General features: G+C 45.7%; 1 protein-coding gene and 1 long non-coding RNA gene across 8 annotated transcripts in view; one reads left to right on the top strand and one right to left on the bottom strand.

Annotated features, from left to right (window-relative positions):
- The window catches only part of Scarb2 (scavenger receptor class B member 2), a 53,493-nt gene that overhangs the window by 2,830 nt on the left and 27,561 nt on the right, over positions 1 to 23,102 (top strand). Inside the window, exon 2 of the mRNA XM_051170217.1 lies at positions 18,792 to 18,949. Coding sequence (XP_051026174.1) covers positions 18,792 to 18,949 — 158 coding nt within the window. The remainder of the gene's footprint in view (positions 1 to 18,791; positions 18,950 to 23,102) is intronic.
- On the bottom strand, positions 15,279 to 16,361 carry LOC127210565 (uncharacterized). Of its 7 annotated transcripts, none has more exons than XR_007833329.1 (6): positions 16,187 to 16,361; positions 15,970 to 16,000; positions 15,753 to 15,814; positions 15,598 to 15,721; positions 15,474 to 15,504; positions 15,292 to 15,411 (listed from the first exon to the last, which is right to left on the bottom strand). It is a non-coding gene; the product is annotated as an uncharacterized LOC127210565 (long non-coding RNA). The 7 variants fall into 7 exon arrangements; XR_007833330.1 differs by lacking the exon at positions 16,187 to 16,361 and adding an exon at positions 16,094 to 16,118; XR_007833328.1 differs by lacking the exon at positions 15,970 to 16,000.

Genomic DNA, 23,102 nt, shown 5'->3' with positions numbered 1-23,102 from the left:
CTTGTGTCTTAGACAGACGCTCTTTCAACTAGCTCTACTCTCAGCCTGTACTTTTTTGTTGTTGTTGTTGTTGGTTTTGTTTGTTTGTTTTTCGAGACAAGGTTTCTCTGTGTAGTCTTGGTTGTCCTAGACTCACTTTGTAGACCAGGCTGGCCTTGAACTCACAGTTATCCGCCTGCCTCTGCCTCCCAAGTGCTGGGATTAAAGGCAAGCGCCACCACATCTGGCTATATATATATATATATATATATATATATATATTTAATTCATGTTTTCTTGTCTGTAAGCACTGATCATAAAGACAGATATATTTAGAAAGATTGTAAAAATTTCCAAGAAAAAAGCATGCTTTCCTTCCTGGGATATAGTGAGCATTTAATGAAATGATAGCAATTTTATGATTATTGGAAGCCACACAGTGAAGCTATTTGAGACTAGGACTCAAGACACCTTGTGTTCAGATCCTGAGTGTGCCCCTGTGCAGCGTTAACCTTGGGCAAGTCACTTCACTTCTCTAAGCCCCAACTTCATTTCTTGTAAAAGGGGGCGTGGGAAATGTGAGCCATCTTGGCCCCCCCGAGTCTTGCTCCCATGAAGCTCATGAAAGGTCTCCTGATTGCACAAGTCCTTCCAAAGCCCTTCGTTTAATCTTGTGTCCAAATTCCTCCCTCCTAAGAAGGGCCCTTCAAATTGCAGAAGCCTCGGGATCCGCGAAGCATGGATCTTGTGGGCTAAGTGTAGTGCACTTAGATACCATACAGGGATGGGGCGATCAGTATGTGGGATCCATCATTATTTCCAGTAGTATTTCTATGACGTAATTGATTCATAAGTTGACTTTGATGTAATCCGTGTTGTAATGTAGCCCACGCTGATACTCCCAGTTTTCACTGTTTTCCTTTGACGATTATCCAGGCCTCAACCCGCGTAGCATCATGTAACATCAAAAATAGGAATGGGGAAACAGTTGAAATGCTCAGGTTTGGCAGATTGCAGGAAGTTTAGTAAGACAATTGTTCTACAAACTGATCTTAGAGATGTGGAATAATAATAATAATAATAATAATAATAATAATAATAATAATAATAATAATGTACTTGTCACACAAGCATGGGGACCTGAGTTTCAATTCCCCCACCCCCCTGCACCCAGGTCAGAAGCCGGATGCAGCAGCACATGCCTGCGCCCCAGCATTCTGGAGGCAGAGAGGCAGGAGGGTCTCTGAGACTTCTGGCCAGCAAGCCTGGCCAATGCTGTGTTCTAGATTCAGTGGAAGACCCTGTCCCAAACAAACAAATAAGACATGGTTGAAGAGGACATTCAACATTAACCTCGGGTGTTCACATACATGTGCACATGTAGTCACACATACAGCCACACACACCCGTATGCACACATCAAAAACAACAACAGAAAGAAAGAATTTGTCTGGAGTGAACTCTAGAGTGAAAGAGTAGACCAGAGTGAGTGAAATTTTTATTTTGGCCAGTAAATATAGTGGATTGAGTGGTTATTGGAATCAAATGTCCCAGCTGCCTGCTTCTTGGCATGACCAAAATTTAGACACAAGTGCTGGTTGGAAGTAATCAAATTAATTCAAAGCCAGCCTTGAAGAATTTAGGGCCAGCTTCACAATGGTCTTTCTTGGGGGCTTTTGTGGGAGTTGGGGAGGATGGGGGTTGGGGAGAGGAATGGAAGGGACAAGGAGGCTGCAGCTGGGCAGAGTCTTAGAAGGCGGAGCTTCATGGTTGGTAGATCTTGGGGTTTTTTTTTGTTTGTTTGTTTTGTTTTTGTTTTCTGTTGTTGTTTTTTTGAGACAGAGTCTGGATACACAGCCCTGGATGGCCAGGATCTCATTGAGATCTGCCATCTGCCTGCCTTTGCCCCCCAAGTGCTGGCATTAAATGCAGGCATACATGCCACACCCCAGGCAGGGTCTTTGACCTTGACTCCTGTTGCTAATCTAAAGACTTAGCAGTTACTCATTTTAACCACGCAGATAGGTGTCCTGGTTAGTTTTGTCAACTTGGCAAAAGCTACAGTCACTGGGAAGAGGAGCCTCGATTTAGGAATTGCCTCTCTATGATTGGTCTTCGAGTAGTCTGTGGAGGCTTTTTTTTTTTTTTAATAGTCAATTGATACAGGAGGGCTCAGCCCACTGTGAATGCTACCATCATTGGGCGGGTGGGCCTGGAATGTATAGGAAAGGTAGCTGAGCACATCAGGGAGCACACCAGGAAGCAGGCCAGGGAGCACAGCAGGGAGCAGGCCAGGGAGCACACCAGGGGGCAAGCCAGGGAGCACACCAGGGGGCAAGCCAGGGAGCACTCCAGGGGAGCAGACTAGGGAGCACACCAGCAAGCAGTGCCTTCCCATGGTCTTTGCTTCAGTTTCTGCTCCAGACTCTTGCCTCGAGTTCTTCCCCAACTTCCCTCAATGATGGGCAGGGATGTGAAAAATATAAGCTAAATAAATCTATTCCTCGGCCAAGCTGTGTATAGTCAGTGTCTTATCGAAGCAACAGAGGGCTTCTTCAACTGAAGGATTACAGAGGGCTGGGAGGGCAAAGGTCAGGACAATTTCAAAGGAGCTGCAGTTACAGGACCCAACCTTGGCCCCACAAGGGAGTGCCTTATCCTGGGAAAACAACCATGGAGTCACTGGTTGAGTTCTCATTTGCAGAGGCATAGAAGCACCTTGCTCCTTTTTGGCCCCCACACACTTCCTGGGGTTACCCTAAGGTGTCAACCAAAACTTTCTTTGGCAAGCATTTGAAGCTTTCTGCAGACAGATTTGCAGAGACCTAGCTGACTGTTTTCCTCTGAGAGTCAGAAGTGGTGGGTGTGTGCTTGGGGGTGGGAACAGGAAGATCAGAGTGAGGCTAATCCATCACCCAGATACCGAGTTCAAACCTGGCCGGAGCTGAATGAGAACCTGGAAGGATGAGATTTGATGTTGTATTCATGCCATAGCCCAGCCCATCACTTTGATACCTAATGCAGATGAATAATTTAATCTTCTTTTCTGGGAAGCAAGCCCTGGGGTCCTTACACATGCTGAACAAACTACCATTGAGTTACCTCTCCGGCTACTAAATATAATCTCTCAAGAGTTTTCATGCATGTAGATCCCATTTCCCCTAGTTAGTTCCGTTCAAAGTTAAGAGTTAGTGTGTGCAGCTGGGTGTGGTGGCCCACACCTTTATTCCCAGCACTCGGGAGGCAGAGGCGGGTGGATCTCTGTGAGTTTGAGGCCAGCTTGGTCTACAAAGCAAGTCTAGGACAGCCAAGACTACACAGAGAAACCTGTCTCAAAAAACCAAAAAAAAAAAAAGAGTTAGTGTGTGCTATGTTCTAGAAACATGGAGCTGGGGCTATGGCTCAGCAGTAGAATGCTTGATTGGCATGGTTAAGGTCCTAGGTTCAATCCTTAAAACCAGGAAGGAGGAGGAGGGGTCGCTAAGATTTGTAGCTAAGAGCTACAAACGTAACAGTAAACAAGACCACTTCCATGGAACCGTTGAGGGAACTTTGACTTTTCAGCTAAGGTTTTTGCTAAAAACAAAATAAACAACACAAAAACTTTAGAGATCCCTATACTTGTTACTTTACATTCAGGAAATGGAGGATCAAGATGCTAAGTGGCTTATCTAAAGCCCAAGGGAGAGGTAGGAGTGCAAGCTCAGGACACCTGGTCCTGAACCTGGCTTCTCACCTTAAGGATGACCACATCCTGCTTTCCTGGGATTGCCCTGCCTGGATTTGTGTGCACTTGCTGGGCTAAGGGATGGCCCCCCAAAAGACTGCTGGTTTGGATAATGAGTTCTGTGGTTACCCCTCACCTGACCCCGTGCCACAAGGGCTTCATATAATTCTACTGTCCCTCACCTTTTGGCATGGGAGGGGCACAGTCAGTAAGGAGCTGAGCCCCCTTCAAGCAAGAGGACTTTTCTTTTTTCTTTCTATAAAGCTGGAAGGGGAAGCTCTTTGAAACGCTAGTTAGAAATGGCTCCGGTCAGCAGAAATCCACCTTCCTTTGCTTACTCATCCTGCCCTGGCTGTTTACTGACCTGGGGCTTCCCCCCACTGTGTGGCTTTCCAGCTGTTGAACCAACCACAGGCATGCTCATTTCTTAGCAAGTTGATAACAGTGATGTGATTGGCTATCCACCCAGATAGGCCTCAGAGAGCTATAAACAGGGAGCAGCAGTCATTTCCTTAAGGGATTCTTGATTCCGAGGCAGTGTTCTCTTCAGTCTTTTCAGAACATGGCCTTGTCATAGCGCCCCCATATCTGCCTCCTGCCACCTCTTCGATCTCCACTGACCACACGTATACTCACAATTACCTGTTAGTGAAGTAGACCAGTAATTGTCAGTGTTGTCTGTAGACTCTAGGCCAGTGGTTCCCAATCTTCCTAATGCTGTGGACCACTTCATACAGCTCCTCGTGCTGTGCTGACCCCCAACCATAACATTATTTTCATTGCTGCTTCATAACTGTCATGTTGCTACCGTTATGAATGGTAATGTAAGTATCTGATATACAGGATATCTGATATGTGGCTCCCAAAGGGATTGAGACCCACAGGTTGAGAGCCACGCCTCTAGGGGGATACAGTGTAGAGCGTGCCAGACCTGCTGAGTCAGGAACAGTACCAGGTTAAGGAGCTGTGGCTAGTGATGGTTTTCATCACTTCATTCCTTGAGGTGGGAATTCTAGCGTAGGACATTACTGCCATTGGCATATGAATACTGCCTTAATCCAGCACATTTACTTTAATAGAAATAGAGACGTAGCAAGGCTCTTAGCTGTGGTAGTCACTTTGCTTTGCTGTTCTATGAAGCGTAAAACTTCGTTCTGTCAGGCCACAGCCAAGGGGCCATCTGGCCTGCCAGACATTTGCCCGCTTCATGGAGAAGAGTCAGCGGGTGGGGATAAGCTCATTAATAAAAACACGGGGTGTTGGCCAAGTGAGGAGACACGCACAGCCCATATCATCGAATATATTACTCACACCCTCACAGAACTAAGAGCGGGGCTGTTTTTAATCAAAGCTAGTAGCCAGTCAGAAGCACACAAAGAAAAAGAACGCTGTCCTGGTTTCTACCTCTCACTTGCTCTCTCATTTTTCAAGACAGGGGCTCATGTGGACCTGGCTGGCCTTGAACTCTCTGTGTAGTTGAGGATGACCACCAACCCTACCTGATCCTCCTGCCTCATCTCAAGTGCTGCCTGCACCCCGCAGTTTGGTTTCTTTTTCTTTGTCCTTCATTGTTTATTTAGTGTGTACTGCTTGCCAGACAGGGTGTTGAAAGCTATGCATATGACTGTCAACAAGATGGTGTGTGTGTGTGTGTGTGTGTGTGTGTGTGTGTGTGTGTGTGTGTGTGTGTGTAAAATCCCCTGTCCTTAGAAAATTGTTGTCTAATTCAAACTTTGCCAGGCTTCTTTATGCTCTTAAAATTATGAAGGACTCCAGAGAGCTTTTGCACTTGTGTTTCGGTGGGTTGTACAGACTGAAGCCGGTGAGACGGCTCGGTGGATACGGTGCTTGCTATGCAGTGTGGTGACGTGAATTCAGAGCCCCAGAGCACGTGTAAAAGCTAGGCATGGTAGTGTACATCTGTAATCCCAGTGTTCACACAGCAAGATGAGTGGGGGGGGGGGGGACAGGAGCCTCCGTGGAGACTGCCAGCCAGATAGCCTGGAACATGCAGCACGGAAGAAAAGCCTGTCTGGAACTACGTAGAAAGCAAGGACTGACACCTGAGGTTTGTGTTTGCCCGTACCCGTGCAAAAACACACACACACACACACACACACACACACACACGCGCGCGCGCACACAGAGTATACATACCCAAACACAGAATAAAACTTTAACAATTTGAGACATTTTGAAAATACAAGAATACATAGTTCAGCAAGTACGTAGTTCATCAAAGGGCATCTTCACGGGACAGGTAAACTCTACTTCACACTCACAAAGCCGGGGAGGGGAGGGGGGGAGGAAATGATGCATGACTATTGTCACTGAAGTCACTTTTGACTCTGGGGTGTCTGAGAGGACTCAGGGACTTCTAGGGGTCCACAGACCGCATTCTTCCAGTTTTCATTAAATTAATAATGTTGATTTTCGCCGGGCGTGGTGGCGCACGCCTTTAATCCCAGCACTTGGGAGGCAGAGGCAGGCCGATTACTGTGAGTTTGAGGCCAGCCTGGTCTACAAAGCGAGTCCAGGACAGCCAAGGCTATATAAAGAAATATGTTTTGAAAAATAAACAACAACAAAAAAAAATGTTGACTTTCTAGGAATGCTTAAAATATATATACATATAGCCGGGCGTGGTGGTGCACACCTTTAATCCCAGCACTCGGGAGGCAGAGGCAGGCGGATCGCTGTGAGTTCGAGGCCAGCCTGGTCTACAAAGTAAGTCCAGGATGGCCAAGGCTACACAGAGAAACCCTGTCTCAAAAAAAAAAAAAAAAAAAAAAAAAAACCCAAAAAAAAACAAAATATATATACATATATATAATATATATTATTACTTACATATATCATTAACATTGCTTATGTTATATATGTTATAGTAACACCATTATATATAACACATATGTACCTTTGCTTTTATTATAACATGTACAATATATAATTATAATTTATATCCATGATTATTTTTCTGTAATATCTATTTGAAAACTAATATTTTCAAAGCAGCCAGAGTTTGTTTAGTGCACTATTTCTCATGTGCCCATGAGTTCAATGTAAAAACAGAATTTTGAGGTGGGTGAGGTGATGCATGGCTGTAATGCCAGGATTTAAAAGGTTATGGTAGAAGTCGGGCTGTGGTGGTGCACACCTTTAATCCCAGCACTCGGGAAGCAGAGGCTGGGGGATCCCTGTGAGTTCGAGGCCAGCCAGGTCTACAATGCGAGTCCAGGACAGCTAAGGCTGCACAGAGAAACCTTGTCTCAAAACACAAAAACAAAAACTAAAAAAAAAAAAAAAAAAGTTAAGGCAGGAGATTTGCTACAAACTTGAGCCAGCATGGGTGGCTGAGTAAGTTACAGGCTAGCCTGGGCAAAATGACACTCTATCTCAAAAGGGGGGGGGGGAAAGCCAAACCAACCAACCAAACGCTGTTAATGGCGCGGGTTCTGGGAATCCCTTGTCTTTCATTGTGTCTTCCTAAAACTCAGTGAGACCATTGGTCTCTCCTTAGCTCAGGCTATCCCTTCTCTGGCACCAGCTCCACAGGGCTTTCAATTTTTAGCACACAATTTAGTATTTTAAACAAAGTAGCTTTGAAGGTTTGTTGTTGCTGTTGTTTTAAGGTTGAGGTTTTTTTGTTTTTTGTTTTAAGGTAAGGGTCCTGTTGTATTTAGTTTTGTATCATCTCCTGTGGCTAAATCCAATGACTTACAGAAAACATGATGGTCAGGGGCTGGGGTGTAGCACAGTGGGTAGACCACTTGCCTAACACTCATGAGGTCCTAATTTTATTTCTAGCACCATTTAAAAAAAAAAGGAGGAAGAAGAGGAAGAAAAGGAAAGGGGAGGGAGGTCAAAGAAGAAAGGAAGAATGAACTAGACGTTCAATAAAAGTTCTTGAATGCAGAGAAGGTTAGATGGATACAAATTCTGTCTGGAAGGATTTTGCTTGCTTGCTGGTGTGTGGCTTTGATTGCTGTAGGAGGAGTGGTCACATATTCACCCCTTGAAAGGTTTATCCCTTCAAAACCCGGAAACTTGGGCTGAGAGATGACTGTGAGGGTAAAGGTCTTTGTTGTGCAAGCTTCATGACTTGAGTCCAACCCCAGGAACCCTGGAAAGGTGAAAGGAGAAAACTAATTCTATAACGTTGCCCTGTTGCAGGATATTTGATCCCATTGTGGCCCCCGAGGCTGTGAGCTGTAAAAACCTGGCTTTTGTTTGTTTGAGCCCTAGCACACACCTTTAATCCAAGACCTTTCTGTTTTTTGTAAATGGGTGATTATGGTGGGGCTCAGCCCCAGCACACACTTTAATCCAAGATTTTTCTATACACAGGATTTAGTAAAGTTAACCCTAGGTGAAGAGGCAGAGCAAGAAACCAGCTGACAGAGGTTAAAGAGGAGGAGGGACTTTGAGTTGAAGGGTATTTAAAATGGCGTGGATAAGAAACAGGGGCTTTTGGCTTTTCCTCCTGGGCTGTCAGCTGAGCTAGCAAGTTTTTGGCTTTGGGCTGTTTGGTTTTTCCTCTGGGACATGAGTGGAGTAGGGAAGGTCAGCTGGTACTGTGAGTCTCTGAGCTAGCAGGGTTTTCACCTCAACATCTGGCTCCCGAGTCTTTATTGGTAAAATCAAATGATTGGGATTTACTTTTCTTTTAGAACATTTCCCTTCGACCTCCACATGCACATTATAACATGTGGCCACCTGCCTCATCGTACACACGTAGAATAAATAAGCAAATAAATATAGTAACATTTGGAAACATTATCTAGTGATGCAGGTTTCCAGCCTTTTTTTGTTGTTTGTTTTATTTTTGTTTGTTTTGTTTTTCAAGATAGGGTCTTGCTGTGTAGCCTTGTCTGTCCTCGACTCACTTGTAGACCAGGCTGGCCTCGTAATCACAGCGATCCACCTGCCTCTGCCTCCCAAGTGCTGGGATTACAGGCGGGCACCACCATGCCCGGCAGGTTTCCAGCCTTTTCTGGTACACGTCAGTGCTCCGCAGTGTGAGCCGCACCAAGCCCTGTGTAGAGGCCATCGGAGCTATTTTCTTACATCACCATAGCCTGGTGGAGTCGGAATAACAGAAATACCTTTCTCACAGTTCTGAGGGTTGGGAGAGTCAAAACCCTCACAGATTCAGGACCTGGTAAAAAAAAAAAAACATAAGGTTGCAAGAGCATATCTGGGAGTTGTAGCTTGAGGGTTGCAGTGTATCGGGGCAGGGAGGGCATGGTGACAAGAACAGCTCTGAGCTGCAGCCTTAGTGTGATGACTGGTTTTACTGCTGCCACAATCAGGAAGTAGAGAGAGATGAACGTCACCATGTGTCTCCCACCCCCCTTGCCCCACCCCCTCCTTTTTTTTTTTTTTTTTTTTTTTTTTTGAGGCAGGGTTTCTCTGTGTGTAGCCCTGGCTGTTCTGGACATACTTTGTAGACCAGTCTGGCCTCGAACTCAGAGATCCGCCTATTTCTGCCTCCTCGAGTGCTGGGATTACAGACATGCGCCGTCGCGCCAGGCGAGGCTTCTGTGTTTAAGGAATGTCGGCAAAGATTTGTTTCTGTGTAGAAGTGACTATTTCCGGTTTGACCGACAAACACGACAAACACGTGTATAGACCCATAACCTTCTCTCAAAACCCTGTTGCCCCTTCTATACTGTTTTGTTTTTGGTTTTTAGTATTTTTTTTTTTGGAACAAGGAAAACAAAACAAAACAAACAAACAAACAAACAAACAAAAAACCCAGGTTTTATCGCCTATTCGCGAACTGCTCTTCGCACTCACACCATCCAGCTCAAGAAGAAGCCGTGGAGAGACAGTGAGGCAAGATGACGGGTCAGGTTTGCTAGCCCAAGAAGGCAGGAAGTACGAGGGGTCTCTGAAGGGTCCTGTTGCTCTCTCTAGCCAGTTTTCTTCCGCCTGAGCTTAGCTCCCTTCCCTGTTCTCCTCGTCTGACCTGGCATCATGGCGAAAGCTGGGTAACCTGCACCGACCCACTTGGAACTCAGTGGGGAGGTCAGACTTGTCCATAACCTCAACCCCTGCCAGGGTCTTGAAGTTGGTTTCATTAAATGTGGGTGAATGGATGGATGCTGAGTTGTTTAGTTACTAAGGAGCATCCATTCTGTTGACCTTGCAGAGTAGTTGGTAGTCCTCTGAGCTCTGATGGTTTCCTTAGAAGTATTTCTGAGCCGGGCGTGGGTGGCGCACGCCTTTAATCCCAGCACCCAGGAGGCAGAGGCAGGCGGATTGATGTAAATTCGAGGGCAGCCTGGTCTACAAAGCAAATCCAGGACAGCCAAGGCTACACAGAGAAACCCTGTCTCGTAAAAACAAAAACAAACCCCAGAAGTATTTCTGATTCCTGTCAAACCTGATGCAACTCCCCCAGTGCTTATTCTTATCGTTTGGAAGTGGCTTGTCCCGGAACATCTGGTTCAGTGACCCAAAGATCACTGAAAGGCTACCTCAAGTGCTCAGTAGAGAAGTTAATTAATCCAGCTCTGTCTGTCCTGTGTCAGGCTTGGCTTAGTCAGTGGCTCTTTGTCCCCATGTTCTATACAGGGTTGCACTCACTCCTTCCTCAAACCAGCTTTCCACCGACTCAAATCCATGCTATTTGTGAGTTCTGCCAATTTTGTGTATTGTTTTTTAAAAAAAGATAGAAAAAATGGATATTTTTCTTGTAATCTTAGATGTTATTTTTTCCACTATTAAATAAACAAAATGTCAAAAATCTTTAGGCTAGAATTGGGCTCCAGGGATTGAGCTCTGGTCATCAGGCCTGTGTAATCAGCACCTCTGCTCACTAAGATAGCTCCTTGGTCCTTACTATGTAGCCCAGGTTGGCTACAGAGTATGTATTTTGTATGTACATATTTTGTATGTACATACATACAAAAATAAAACATGAAATAAATACAAACTTTATTATAAAGATTTTGGAGGCTGGAGAGATGTTAAGATCACTCGCTGTACTTCCAAAGGTCCTGAGTTCAATTCCCAGTACCCACATGGAGGCTCACATGAGATCTGATGCCCACTTCTGGCCTGCTGGCTCACATGCAGGCCAACTACTGTATAAGTAATAAATAAATAAATAAATAATTCAAAATTTGCAAATAAAAACTTATTGTCCAGATTTTCTAAGGCAAGCACAGAGTCCTTGACAGGGAGAGGACAAAGTGCCGTTTTCCTAACTTCAGATGACAGCAAATGGCAGCCTCATTTGGGAGTTGAGATCGGAAGTTCACATAATTTCTCCCTGCACATTTGTAGGTTTTTTAAAAAAGATTTATTTATTTATTATTATGTGTACAGTACTCTGCCTGCATGTATGCCTCCTCGCCAGAGGGCATCAGATCTTATTATAAATGGCTGTGAGCCACCATGTGGTTGCTGGGGAATTGAACTCAGGACCTCTGAGAGAGCAGCCCGTGCTTTTATCCTTTGTTTCTCCAGCCCTTGTAGGTTTTTCCCCCTTTAAATCTACTGTGTCAAATGTCTCTTTTAAATGTGGACTGATCATTTTACCTTAGGCAAGAGTGGGACATGCCTACAAGTCCATTGTGTTGCTAAGTTTTGTCTGGAGAACGGGGCTTCCTCCAGTCGGGTACAGGAGAGACTCCACTTTGTACCCTTTGCCTGATGAACAGGAAAGTAATATTCCCCGCCCTGACTGTTACTTTAGGTTTTGTTCTTAATTCACCACAGAACAAGGGACTCATCCCGATCTTTATTTCAGTGACCGGGTTCACAATATTGTGCTTAGAAAAAGCTGACCTGCTCTACCGCCCAGACTCGTCTGTGGAACTGATTTAGGGCCTCGTGCTGGTGTTAGTTCAGTCTGATGGAGACAGCTCAGCCTTCAAAGGTTTATCTGGGGCTCTCACTACCATAGCCAAGGCCTCAGTGAGGGCAACAGCTGTCCCTGCCCATGGCTTTATGTTGAGAACGGCACAGGGCAGGCGTGGCAGTAAAGTGGGTTCCCTGTATCTGGCGGAACAAAAGACGACTTCCTGTGCTAGACATTTTCTGGACTTGAACTTAAGGTTATTACTTCTTATGTTGTCAACACAGCTTTTGCAGAGCAAGCTCTTGGCTGTGCACGACCAAATGCCCTGGGTACCTGGCGCAAAACTAGCCGGTCGGTGGTGGCGCACACCTTTAATCCCAGCACTTGGGGGGCAGAGGCAGGCGGATTGCTGTGAGTTCAAGGCCAGCCTGGTCTACAAATCGAGTCTAGGACAGTCAAGGCTACACAGAGAGACCCTGTCTCCAACAAAACAAAGCAAAACAAAACAACAACAACAAACCAAAACAACAAAAACAAAACAAAAAAAAAAAAATGAGAAGATTCAATCAATGAGGACTCACTTTCTGGCCCAACTTGTGGTACAAGACTTCTGTGCTTTCTCTGGATACATTAGCTTAGTGGGGCTGAGCAGCAATGGAGGCTCTGAGCTTCAGCTGTCTTTTCTTAGCCCTCTCATGGCAGTAGATGGTGCTCACCAGGACCTCCCACAGCTGCCCTACTTTCCTTTCCCTAAGAACTCAGGGTGACTGGCTGGGAAACGCAGACTCCGGTGTATTATTCTTTCTCTGTTGCTTCTGTGGTTCCCTTTAGGGTAGGGTTGCTATATACAAAACAAGATGCCCAGTTTAATTCACAGATAAACAGCAAAATAATTCTTTGTGTGTGAGAGACACCGTTGACTTCCTGCTATCTATCAGTGTGACTGTCTGGCCATATCTCTATGACATACTTTTTTTTTTTTTTTTTTGTGGTCATTATTTCAGTATAAGTTGCAGGTATCACAACATTTTGTCCCCAAATCCTTCAGATGCCTCTGTAAAGACTAAATCATTTTCTGCGCTGGTGAAAGGGACACTAGCTGTTCTTCCAGAGGACCTGGGTTTGAGTCTTAGCATCCACGTGGCCCATAACTATCTATAATTCCAGTCCCAGGGAACCCAGTGCCTTCTTCTGACCTTCTTGAGTAGCAGGCATGCATGTAGTATGACATATAAACATATAGGCAAAGCACCAGTATGAATACAATTTTTAAGAATTAAAAGATTATGTAAAAGATTAATTAAATACTTTTCTTTCTTTCTTTTGTTTTTTGTTTTGTTTTGGTTTTTTTTGTTTGTTTGTTTTTTTGCTTTTGTTTTTTTTCAAGACAGAGTTTTTCTGTGTAGCCTTGGCTGTCCTGGACTCACTTTGTAGACCAGGCTGGCCTCTGCCTCTCAGAGTGCTGGGATACAGGTGTGCACCACTGCACCCAGCAGATTAAACAGTTTTCTATAGAGCTCATGTAATATCTTGGACATAATTACACATAAGAAATTGTTTCCATGAAACTCAATTGTATTTGCTAAGTCTGGTCACTGCCCCAGGCTGTTGGGTAAACAAACACAGGCCTTGTTGCAGTGCAGACCAAGGCTTGTCCAGACTTGATTTAATGTACTGGCTTTGTAACTTGCAAAAGTCTGTGCTGCTGTTTCCTTGTCTACAAATTGGAATTTCTTTTCATTTCTCGTTCGGTGCTTGACTCAGATACGGATTGAAAAACTGAAAATTCTTATCTTGCAGGACACTCAGATGCAATGAGGCCCCTATCACAGCCCCAGACTCTGGCAGGCACATGGTAGGCAGCTGGCAGTGGTGGTAATGGTGGCTGTTCTGTGAGCTGAACGCAGGAAAAGATAAAAATAAAGATGAAACTGTTTTAGAAGTGTTGGCAGGTGCATGTACAACTTCCCTCTGTTCTCTGGTTTCTGTGTGGTCACATACACACACACACACACACACACACACACAGACACATACAGATACACAGAGACACACACACAGACAGACAGATACACAGACACGCACACAAAGACATACACAGAGACACAGACATACAGAGACACAAACACAAAGATACACACACACACAGATACACACACAGAGAGACATACAGACACAGACACACAGACATACGGCCCAGGTTATTTTCTGGGATTTACAGAGGGTTCCTTGACAAGCGTGCAGCCATGTGAGACTGCATGTGAGACATATGAACAGTGCAGAAACGGGGTGGAGGTGGGAGGTTGAATGCAATAAAAGGGACTAGGACAGTGTGTTTGGGTGGCATTGGCTCTACTAAGTGGCCAGGACAGAGAAGGGGTCAGGCTGACCGCGGGGAGAACACCAGGGTGTCCCAGAGCCTTCAGCTGTATAAAGGAGATCCCAGGTCCTGTCTTCCCTCACATTCTCTGCACACCCTGGTGCTGAGCCGTAGCTGGCCTCCAGGTGAGGCCCTCTGCTCACTGGCTGAGTCTGCCACTCCTAGACACCCCCACTTTCCCCGACACCCTGTTCTCTAGCCTTGTCCTCTCCTCCCAGGAAATAAAACTTTTTCCTACCCCTTGAGACTCCTGCAGACTTCACTATTAGGTTCTGCCATTTGCAGTCATCCCTTCTCCCCTCCAGTACCGCTTTCAGTCAGCTTCTCGTGACACCTCAGTGTTGTGTTGCCTACCCCCAACGCCTCTGATACTCCAACCCCTATCCCTTGCCAGGAATTGAACTCAGGGCCTTCTACATGATAGGCAAGGTAAATGCTATCACTGGGCTATATCCCCAGCCTCAGATTTATGTTTAGTTTTGTTTTCGTTTTAAAGGTTTATTTTATGTTGATGAGTGTTTTGCCTGCATATATGTGTGTACCATGGGTGCCTACAGGCAAAAAAAGAGGACTGGATTTCCTGGAACTGGAGTTACTGACAATTGTGAGCTGCCATGTAGGTGCTGGGAATTGAACCTGGGTCCTTTGGAAGAACAGCCAGTGCTCTTAACTGCTGAGCCATCTCTCCAGCTCCTCAAGACTTGCTTCTTATTTAACCCTCTTGACCCCTGGGATACACTGCCTGTGTTGAACTGACACTTGAGGGGGTGCGTTGCTGCACTGTTTGGCTTTTGTTGGTTTTCTTTTTGAGCTAGGGTCTTGCTCTGAGCCCAGGCCAGCTTCAAACTTGTGATGATCTTCCTGCCTCACCCACCCAGCCCTTGGTTCACGTGGGCCACACCACACAGCTGCAGGCCTTCCTCTGTTTTCTTTTTTAAAATAAGATTAACTGATTTTTATCTTGTGTGTGAGGTGTGTGTGTGCCTGTGTGTGTACTGGTGTGTGTGGGTGGGGTGCACATGCCTGTGTGCCCACCTGTAGAAGCTACAGTAGGATGAGGAGGCTATCAGGTGGCCTGCTTTTCACTCTCTGCCTTATTTCCTTGAGACAAGGTCTTTCACTGAGCAGGAAAGCTTACCATTTCACATAGGCTTGCTGGCCACGCAGTCCCTGGGATCAGACTGTCAGTGTCAGGTGACAGTACGTACAACCAGGTCTAGGGTTTTTGTTTTGTTTTGGTTTGTTTCAGTGTGGAAACTGAGGATTGGAGGTCTGAGCCTCCTGTTTGCACAACAAACACCACCCCCTCACCGCACCCACACCCCGCAGTCACTGAACTATCTCCCCAGGCACCTTCCTCTATTTTTGGAAAAGAAGGATGAGCTTGGTGCTGCACTGCTGAGGTCAGCTGACCTCCACACAGGAGCAGCCCTTCCAACCTCCACTCACTCTGGGCTCTGTATGGAAAAGAAAGACAGTAGGAAAGAACCTGGTTAACCCTCACACTGCATTTACCTTGTATCGTTAACCCTCACACTGTGGTTACCTTGTATGGTTGACCCTCGCACTGCGTTTACCTTGTATGGTTGACCCTCACACTGCATTTACCTTGTATGGTTGACTCTCACACTGCATTTACCTTGTATGGTTGACCCTCACACTGCGTTTACCTTGTATGGTTGACCCTCACACTGCGTTTACCTTGTATGGTTGACCCTCACACTGCATTTACCTTGTATGGTTGACCCTCACACTGCATTTACCTTGTATGGTTGACCCTCACACTGCATTTACCTTGTATGGTTGACCCTCACACTGCATTTACCTTGTATGGTTGACCCTCACACTGCGTTTACCTTGTATGGTTGACCCTCACACTGCATTTACCTTGTATGGTTGACCCTCACACTGCATTTACCTTGTATGGTTAACCCTCACACTGCATTTACCTTGTATGGTTGGCCCTCACACTGCATTTACCTTGTATGGTTGGCCCTCACACTGCATTTACCTTGTATGGTTGACCCTCACACTACATTTACCTTGTATGGTTAACCCTCACACTGCATTTACCTTGTATGGTTGACCCTCACACTGCATTTACCTTGTATGGTTAACCCTCACACTGCGTTTACCTTGTATGGTTAACCCTCACACTGCGTTTACCTTGTATGGTTAACCCTTACACTGCATTTACCTTGTATGGTTGACCCTCACACTGCGTTTACCTTGTATGGTTAACCCTCACACTGCGTTTACCTTGTATGGTTAACCCTCACACTGCATTTACCTTGTATGGTTGACCCTCACACTGCGTTTACCTTGCACCCTTTGACTTGAACTTGTTCTTCTGACCTTCAGGATACAGCAAGCATTCTGTAGACTCAACTTCCTTATTTTATCCCTACAGACAATAGCGATTAAAACTAGTACAGACTGCTTGCTAGGGTCCCAGCTAGTGGCTGGCTGTGTTACACCTGGGTTTCTCTCTGTTGTCTGGTGTCTTCCTCTAAGGTCTTTCAATGCCTGGATCATGCCCCACTTTCTCTTCAATGTCTAAAGCAAAGTCAGTGGAAGCTAGTTAAAATGGTTTCTAGTATCACCTGGCAGTGGTGGCGCACGCCTTTAATCCCAGCACTCGGGAGACAGAGGCAGGCGGATCGCTGTAAGTTCGAGGCCAGCCTGCTCTACAAAACAAGTCCAGGATAGTCAAGGCTACACAGAGAAACCCTGTCTCAAAACAAACAAACAAACAAAAAAGAGGTTTCTAGTATCATATCGAGCCAACATTTCTCCAGGAAGTACGTTGTCCTTTGGGGTCATAGGAAATGTAAAAGATCAAAACAAACCTACCATATTTTGGAGAACAGGATGCTCCATTTTGAGAAGCCAGCGGCTAACCCAGTTGGTTACAGACAGAAGAGCTGCATTTTTGGTTTTGGTTACTGATTTTATCTGGTCCCTGTTGATTCCTAACGACTTTCATTATCCATTCTTGTGTGATTCCTATGTGCTGTGACAACTGTACAGCTTTCTTCTAGCACAAGTTTCCTTGAGGAGTTTGTGGAGAAGAAAGACTATTTATTGCCCTGGCTTTTTTCTAGAAAGTTTTGGATGAGAAAGAGTGATCCTTCACAAAGCTGTATAATTTTTAAACATCCACATCTTTGAAGTTCTCTGGAAAATTAAGTAATTATTATTTACAGGCTTTCCAGTTTTCATAATTACCACATAAGTAGCTTGAATTCCTGATACAGTTTTTAGACACTGTATGCATACTTTCTGATGGACTTCCAAAAGATGTATATGAGAACTGCACAGGAGGAGATGGTCTTTAAATTGAAATGGAAGAGTGGAGAAAAGTTGCTGAGCCCCAAATCCAGCTATGACATAGGCGGAGAAAGGCTTTCGCCCTTAAACTGTCTGAGTAGACCTAGTCTGGTTTTCTTCAGTTTACTATCCTTTTTGACTTGAGCTTAGGGAATATAGATCTTAGCCAGGCCTGTAATCCCAGGATTTGGGAAACCGAAGCCAGTCTGGGCTGACTCAAGGCTAGCCTGGATAACTTAGTGTTTCAAAATAACAATAATATTTAAAACACAGTTTTCCTCTAAGGGCTGGAGATGTAGCTCAGTTGGTAGAGTGTTTACTCTGTCTCCATGGGACCCTGAATTCAGTTCCCAATACCTCCTGGATAAGAGAAAAAAAAAAAATCACAAAGCTCTCTTGCTTCCACTGTGGATAAAGCTGACTGAGTTCCTGCCCGGGGTGGCTGAGAAGGCTGTCTCTGGCTCAGCCATCTCTATTTTATAGATATGTGATGGGTTGACAAGAAGATGCACACAAAGCTCCTGATGGTGGAGTTACTGTGCGGATGTGGTTCCATGTCAGCAGGAAGGACCAGAGCTGGTACTGACCTGTCTGTCTGATTCTTAGGCCAGCTGGGAGTCAGCTGTGCTTTTCAGGGGCTTCTGTAACTCGGTGCTATCCGTGGAACCTTCAAATTACCAAAGTCCGGGAAGTCTCTTGGCTTTGCCACACGATGCACCTAGAATCTACTCTTGCTAACAAGGGTGGACGCCTGATTTGGGCCCGTGAGATAACTAAAATCAGGATAGAAGCCTGGCCGCTCTGCCCTCATTATGCAACTGCATTTCTTCAGGTCAGATTCTTGCTGACTTTGCACAGGATTGACATGACCAATCCCTGGGGAGTGTCTGTCTCTCTGCCCTACCACGCTCAACCCCATGAAGGCTCACCGACGGGAAAGTGAAAAGCAATATGTATAATAGAGTGGCTACAGCTCACAGTGGATTGTTTGGTAGGAACCAGCTTGATACCACAATTAATTATTAATGTACCGAAGCACCTGGCAGGGTCAGATCTGAGACAAAGATATGCCGAACCAGTTCACCAGGCATAATGGTGCACACCTGTAATCACTGGGGAGGTTGAGACAAGTGGACTGCCTCAAAGGGCCAGCCAGGGCTACATAGCGAGTTTTAGCCCAGGCTAGACTTCAGGGTGGAGCCCTGCCTTAAAACCAAGCTAAACTCCAAACTTCTAGAGCTCTGTCAAGACCCTAAAGCTAAATTCAGAGTCCCAGGGCTCCTCTATGTGTTCCTGGTCTCGACACAATGCTTAGGCCTTCTCTGCTTTTCACAGTTGCTCTTCTCTTTAGTTCACGGATCGGGATACGTTACCACCACCAGCTTCTTGTGGTTTCTAGAAGTTGGGCGTCTGCCCCAAACCCAGTAACAGGGTACAGAGTGCCCCATTCCCCCCCCATGTCCCCACCCCCGGCCCTTCCTGCCCCAGGTGTAGAAGCAGTGGCCTTAACCGTTTTGTAAACCTGGTTTTTTCTTTTTGTTTTTCCTGTTTTTATTCCTTTCCAGACTGTGGTGTTACGAAATGGTACCGAGGTCTTTGACTTCTGGGAGAAGCCCCCTCTACCTGTGCACATTCAGTTCTATTTCTTCAATGTCACCAACCCAGAGGAGATCCTCCAAGGAGAAGTCCCCCGGCTAGAAGAAGTGGGGCCATATACCTACAGGTGAGTCCCTCCCCCACTCTTGAGACAGGGTGGGAGCCTTGAAGCTGCACCAGCACAGCTATGCTAGGACACTGTGGTGGACACACAGCTCTGGTTAGGTTCTGTCATGTGGCCTTGCTGTTGTCTGTGGAGATCCTCAGCCGACTTCTGTGGGCCGACCTGTGTCCCAGCCTGTCATACTCAGGAATGCTAACGTTTCCTTTTCCTCCATAACTGCTCTCCACCTCTGGCCTTTTAAAGACTTTGGTGACTTTTAGGGGCTGCCTCCAATTCCCTTTCACACATACAGTTTTAAACCAGTTTCTAGAATTCACTGTTGATCTGAGATATTTTCTGTTTATCATTCATTCATTCATTCATTCATTTCCCGCTAATGAGACTAGATCTCTTATAGTTCAGGGAGGCTTTGAATTCACTATGTATCAAAGGATGACCTTGAAATTCTCGACCCCTCCCCCACAATATCCTAAACTGGGTTTATAACCTTTATTTCATGCTGGGTATGCACCCAGGGCTCCTTATATGCATTTTACTAACTGAAGTGTGTCCCCAGCCCTTTACTGCCCTGAAATTCATTCGTAGCCTGAGCTGTCCTTGAACCTTAACTCACGGCTATCCTCCTGCCTCAGCCTCCCAAGTGCTAGAATTTCCCATATTCTACCACATATTCTACCACACCCAGTTCATCCATTCCTTTTTAAGCCCCACTCACAGTGTGTAAGAAATAGCAGGTGGTGACTGGGATTGTGGCAGTGACTGCCAGTTCCAAAGGCTAAGAATTGAAGAATGGTATTGATTGTTTCTTATTACATTTATTTGTGTGTGTGCACACACAGTGCACTCAAGGTATGGCAGGTGTATAGAGGTCAACTTGCAGGAGTCATTTCTCTCCTTTTACTGTGTGGATCCCAAGGATCAAACTCAAGTCTTCAACCTTGGGCAGCAAACATCTTTACCTGCTGAGCCATTTCTTTGAGCAGACTAAGGGAGATAACTCGGGTCTTACAGTCAGGGCACTTTCTGTGTTGCAGTGGTCACAGTAGCTCCTCCTCCTCCTGCCGGAATCTTGCCAGTTAAGTCTTTCTTTGCCAAGATTAAAAAAACAAAAAACAAAAAACAGTTCTGTCTTCAGGACTGCCAGCTGGTTGAAATGTCTCACAAATCATTGTAATCAATTGCCCAGTATGGGCTATATCATGAGTTCTGGGCTAGCCTGGGCTACATTGAGACCCTGTCTCATAAAAGCAAAAAAAAACATTAAAAAGCTTTGACTTTGAGGCTGGCATGGTGGCACACGCCTGTAATCCCAGCCCTTGGGGAGGCAGAAGCAGGCGGATCACTGTGAGTTTGAGGTCAGCCTGGTCTACAAAGTGAGTCCAGAACAGCCAAGGCTACACAAAGAAACCCTGTCTTGAAAAGCCAAAACATACATACATACATACATACATACATACATACATACAGTATGCAGGACAGTGTATACATCTTACATGCCAAAACTGTACCCTTTTCTTTAAGACATTTGAATATCCAGATTTGGGGATATGGAAGCTGGAAGCCAGACACAATGATCCCCTAGGATATAGTCTTGGTCTCCTGTATAATCCTGGCTGTATCTTCTGAATTAAAAATTTTGATATTAGTTGAGCCTAATGGCACAAGTCTGTAATCCCAGATATTCCACAAACTGAGGCAGAGGGATTGTAAATTCAAGGTCTACCTGGGCTACAGAATGAGTTCAAGATCAGCCTAGACAACTTGGTGAGAGCCTGTCTCAAACTAAAAAGCCAAAAGTATTGAGGATACAGCTCAGTGGGAGGATGCTCTGCCCACCATGCACAAATCCTGATGCTCTACGCTGCCAACAGAGAGGGCTTTTTGGTTCTTTGGGACAGGGTTTCTCTTGTAGTCCTGGCTGCTCTGGACTCGCTTTGTAGATCTGTCTGCCTCTGTGCCCTGAGTGCTGAGATTAAAGGCGGAGAGGTTTTACTGTAGAATGCCTATAAAGGACTATCGGGCACAGTAAGTTAAGGACCCAGAGAGCACTTGGGAGGCAGAAGCAGCGGGAATCAAGAGTTAGAGGCCAGCCTGGGCCATGTAGCAAGACTGTTTAAAAAATCAAAAACAAAAACAAAAACAAAAAAACAGAAAGTACAAGTCGAAACAAGCAAATAAGAACAACAAAAGTGTGAGAACAAAACCTTCCCCTGGAGCGGGTGTGAGAGTGAGTGTGGGAGCTGGAATGTACTGGTGCCTCCACGCTCTGCTGGTGAGCTCTCCTGCCTCCCTCATTCGTCCCTTTCCCTCATGTCCTCTCTGTTGCTAGAAGAACTTTCCATCGGGCTTATGAGATTCTTCCTTCGCTTCCCTGCTCGGAGGTCATTGTGATTCTTCCTGTGTGATGTACATGACTGTACAGGTTTGGTGTCTTTTGTGTCTAAGCTCTTTATTTTTGGTTTGGGCCCCGCTGAGTTCTTCCATCTTTAGCACAAACACGGTTTCTTTTGATCCACACTTTGGGACCGCTCGTCCCCATGCTGTGGGGCCTGTGGTGACTCAGCGCAAGAGGGAAGGGGTTTGGGTCTCATACTCTCTCCAAAGGTGGTCTCAGCTGGGATGACGATGTGCTGGCTTCACACTTGCCTTCCAGCAGTGGAGAACAAGCCTTAACGGGCCTCTGGGGGACACCTAACCAAACCATAGCATTGCATTGCTCTTAGCTTGGAAGTTTGCACTCTAAGCCAGGTGTTTTAGGTACATGCCTGCAGCCCCCAGACCTAGGGAGGCTGAGGCAGGAGACTGGTCATTAGGCCAGTCTGGATTACAGAGTGAAACTCTGTTTCAATACATACATACATACATACATACATACATACATACATACATACATATAATCTTACTCTCTAACTAAAGCTTTCCAATAGAAATTCAATATGAGCCACATAAGCAACTTAAACTTTTCCTATCAGCCACATCTACTGAAGTAAAAAAGAAACAGATACAACAAATATTTTATTTGGCACAATAAGACCCCCAGTCTGTTTCAGCATGATGCCTGATTTCAGAACTATTAATATTTCATGCCTTCTTTTTCATATTAAATCTTTCAAACCCCATGTACATTTTTTTCCTTTATGTCATATCTCTCTTTTTAGGGAGGTGGGGATGTTTTGATTAAAAAATAAAGCAATGAGAGATAGAAGGTACCAGGCAGCAGATATTATATTATAGAGGAGTTTGTTGAATGAGCATGGGGGAGAAGGAAAAGGGGGGGAGGGGTGCCCCAGAGAGAGAGAGAGAGAGAGAGAGAGGAAGAGGGAGAGAGAAAATAAGAGGGTAGAGCAGGTGGGGGGAGGGGAGGAAAGAGAGAGAGGGAGGGAGAGGGAGGGAGAGGCAGGGAGAGGGAGGGAGGAAGGGAGAAAGAGAGAGAGAGAAGAAAGTAAGAGTGAAGAGAAGGGGTTAGAAAGACAAGTGGAGGGTCGAGGGCCACACCCCCATGGCAGGTAAGCAATGACGTCACAGGTAGGCGGACTGAAGCAGAGTGCTAACAGCAGACAGGAGGTCGGGAGGTACTGTGCATGCTATGTAAGCACCCTACCACTGGGCTGTAACTCCAGCCCCTAAATGTTTCATGTCTTGGATTGGCCCCACCGCCTGGCAATTGAATTCCTGCCAGCCAGGCAACTGCTTTACCCCTGAGACCCTTTCCCTGTCCCCTCTAGCCACACTTCTTCAGTGTTTCCTGTTAGGACTGACAGGCAGGGGGAGAAATCTCAAAAGAGGCTGTCTAACCCTTTCGAAAGCAGAGCGATTCTGGGCTGGGAGAGAAACCAGATTAAATAAATCAGCTGCGAGAAGAGTTTGAGCCAGAACAGCTGAGTTGAACCAGCCGGCCCAGCGCTCAGAAAGAACAAGTAAGGGTGAGCTTATTAAGCAGTAAGTCTCAGAGGCTGAAAACATTCTAGGCCTGGCTTAGACTGTACGGAGGCTAGAAACTTCCAGGACTAGGCCTAGGGTAGCAGAAGGAGGCAGGTAGTGAGCCTCCCAGACAACAATTGAGCCTGGTGAATAAAAGTTACTTTTATATAACTGATTTCTTCCCGAGTTGCTGGCAGGCCTATGAGGACTGGGGAGGGCGAGGGGCAGGTCCTTT

Source organism: Acomys russatus, chromosome 28 (genome assembly GCF_903995435.1).
Source record: "Acomys russatus chromosome 28, mAcoRus1.1, whole genome shotgun sequence".
Classification (NCBI taxonomy): domain Eukaryota; kingdom Metazoa; phylum Chordata; class Mammalia; order Rodentia; family Muridae; genus Acomys; species Acomys russatus.
The sequence above is the reverse complement of the archived record's forward strand: the minus strand, read 5'-3'. Positions and strand labels throughout refer to the sequence as shown.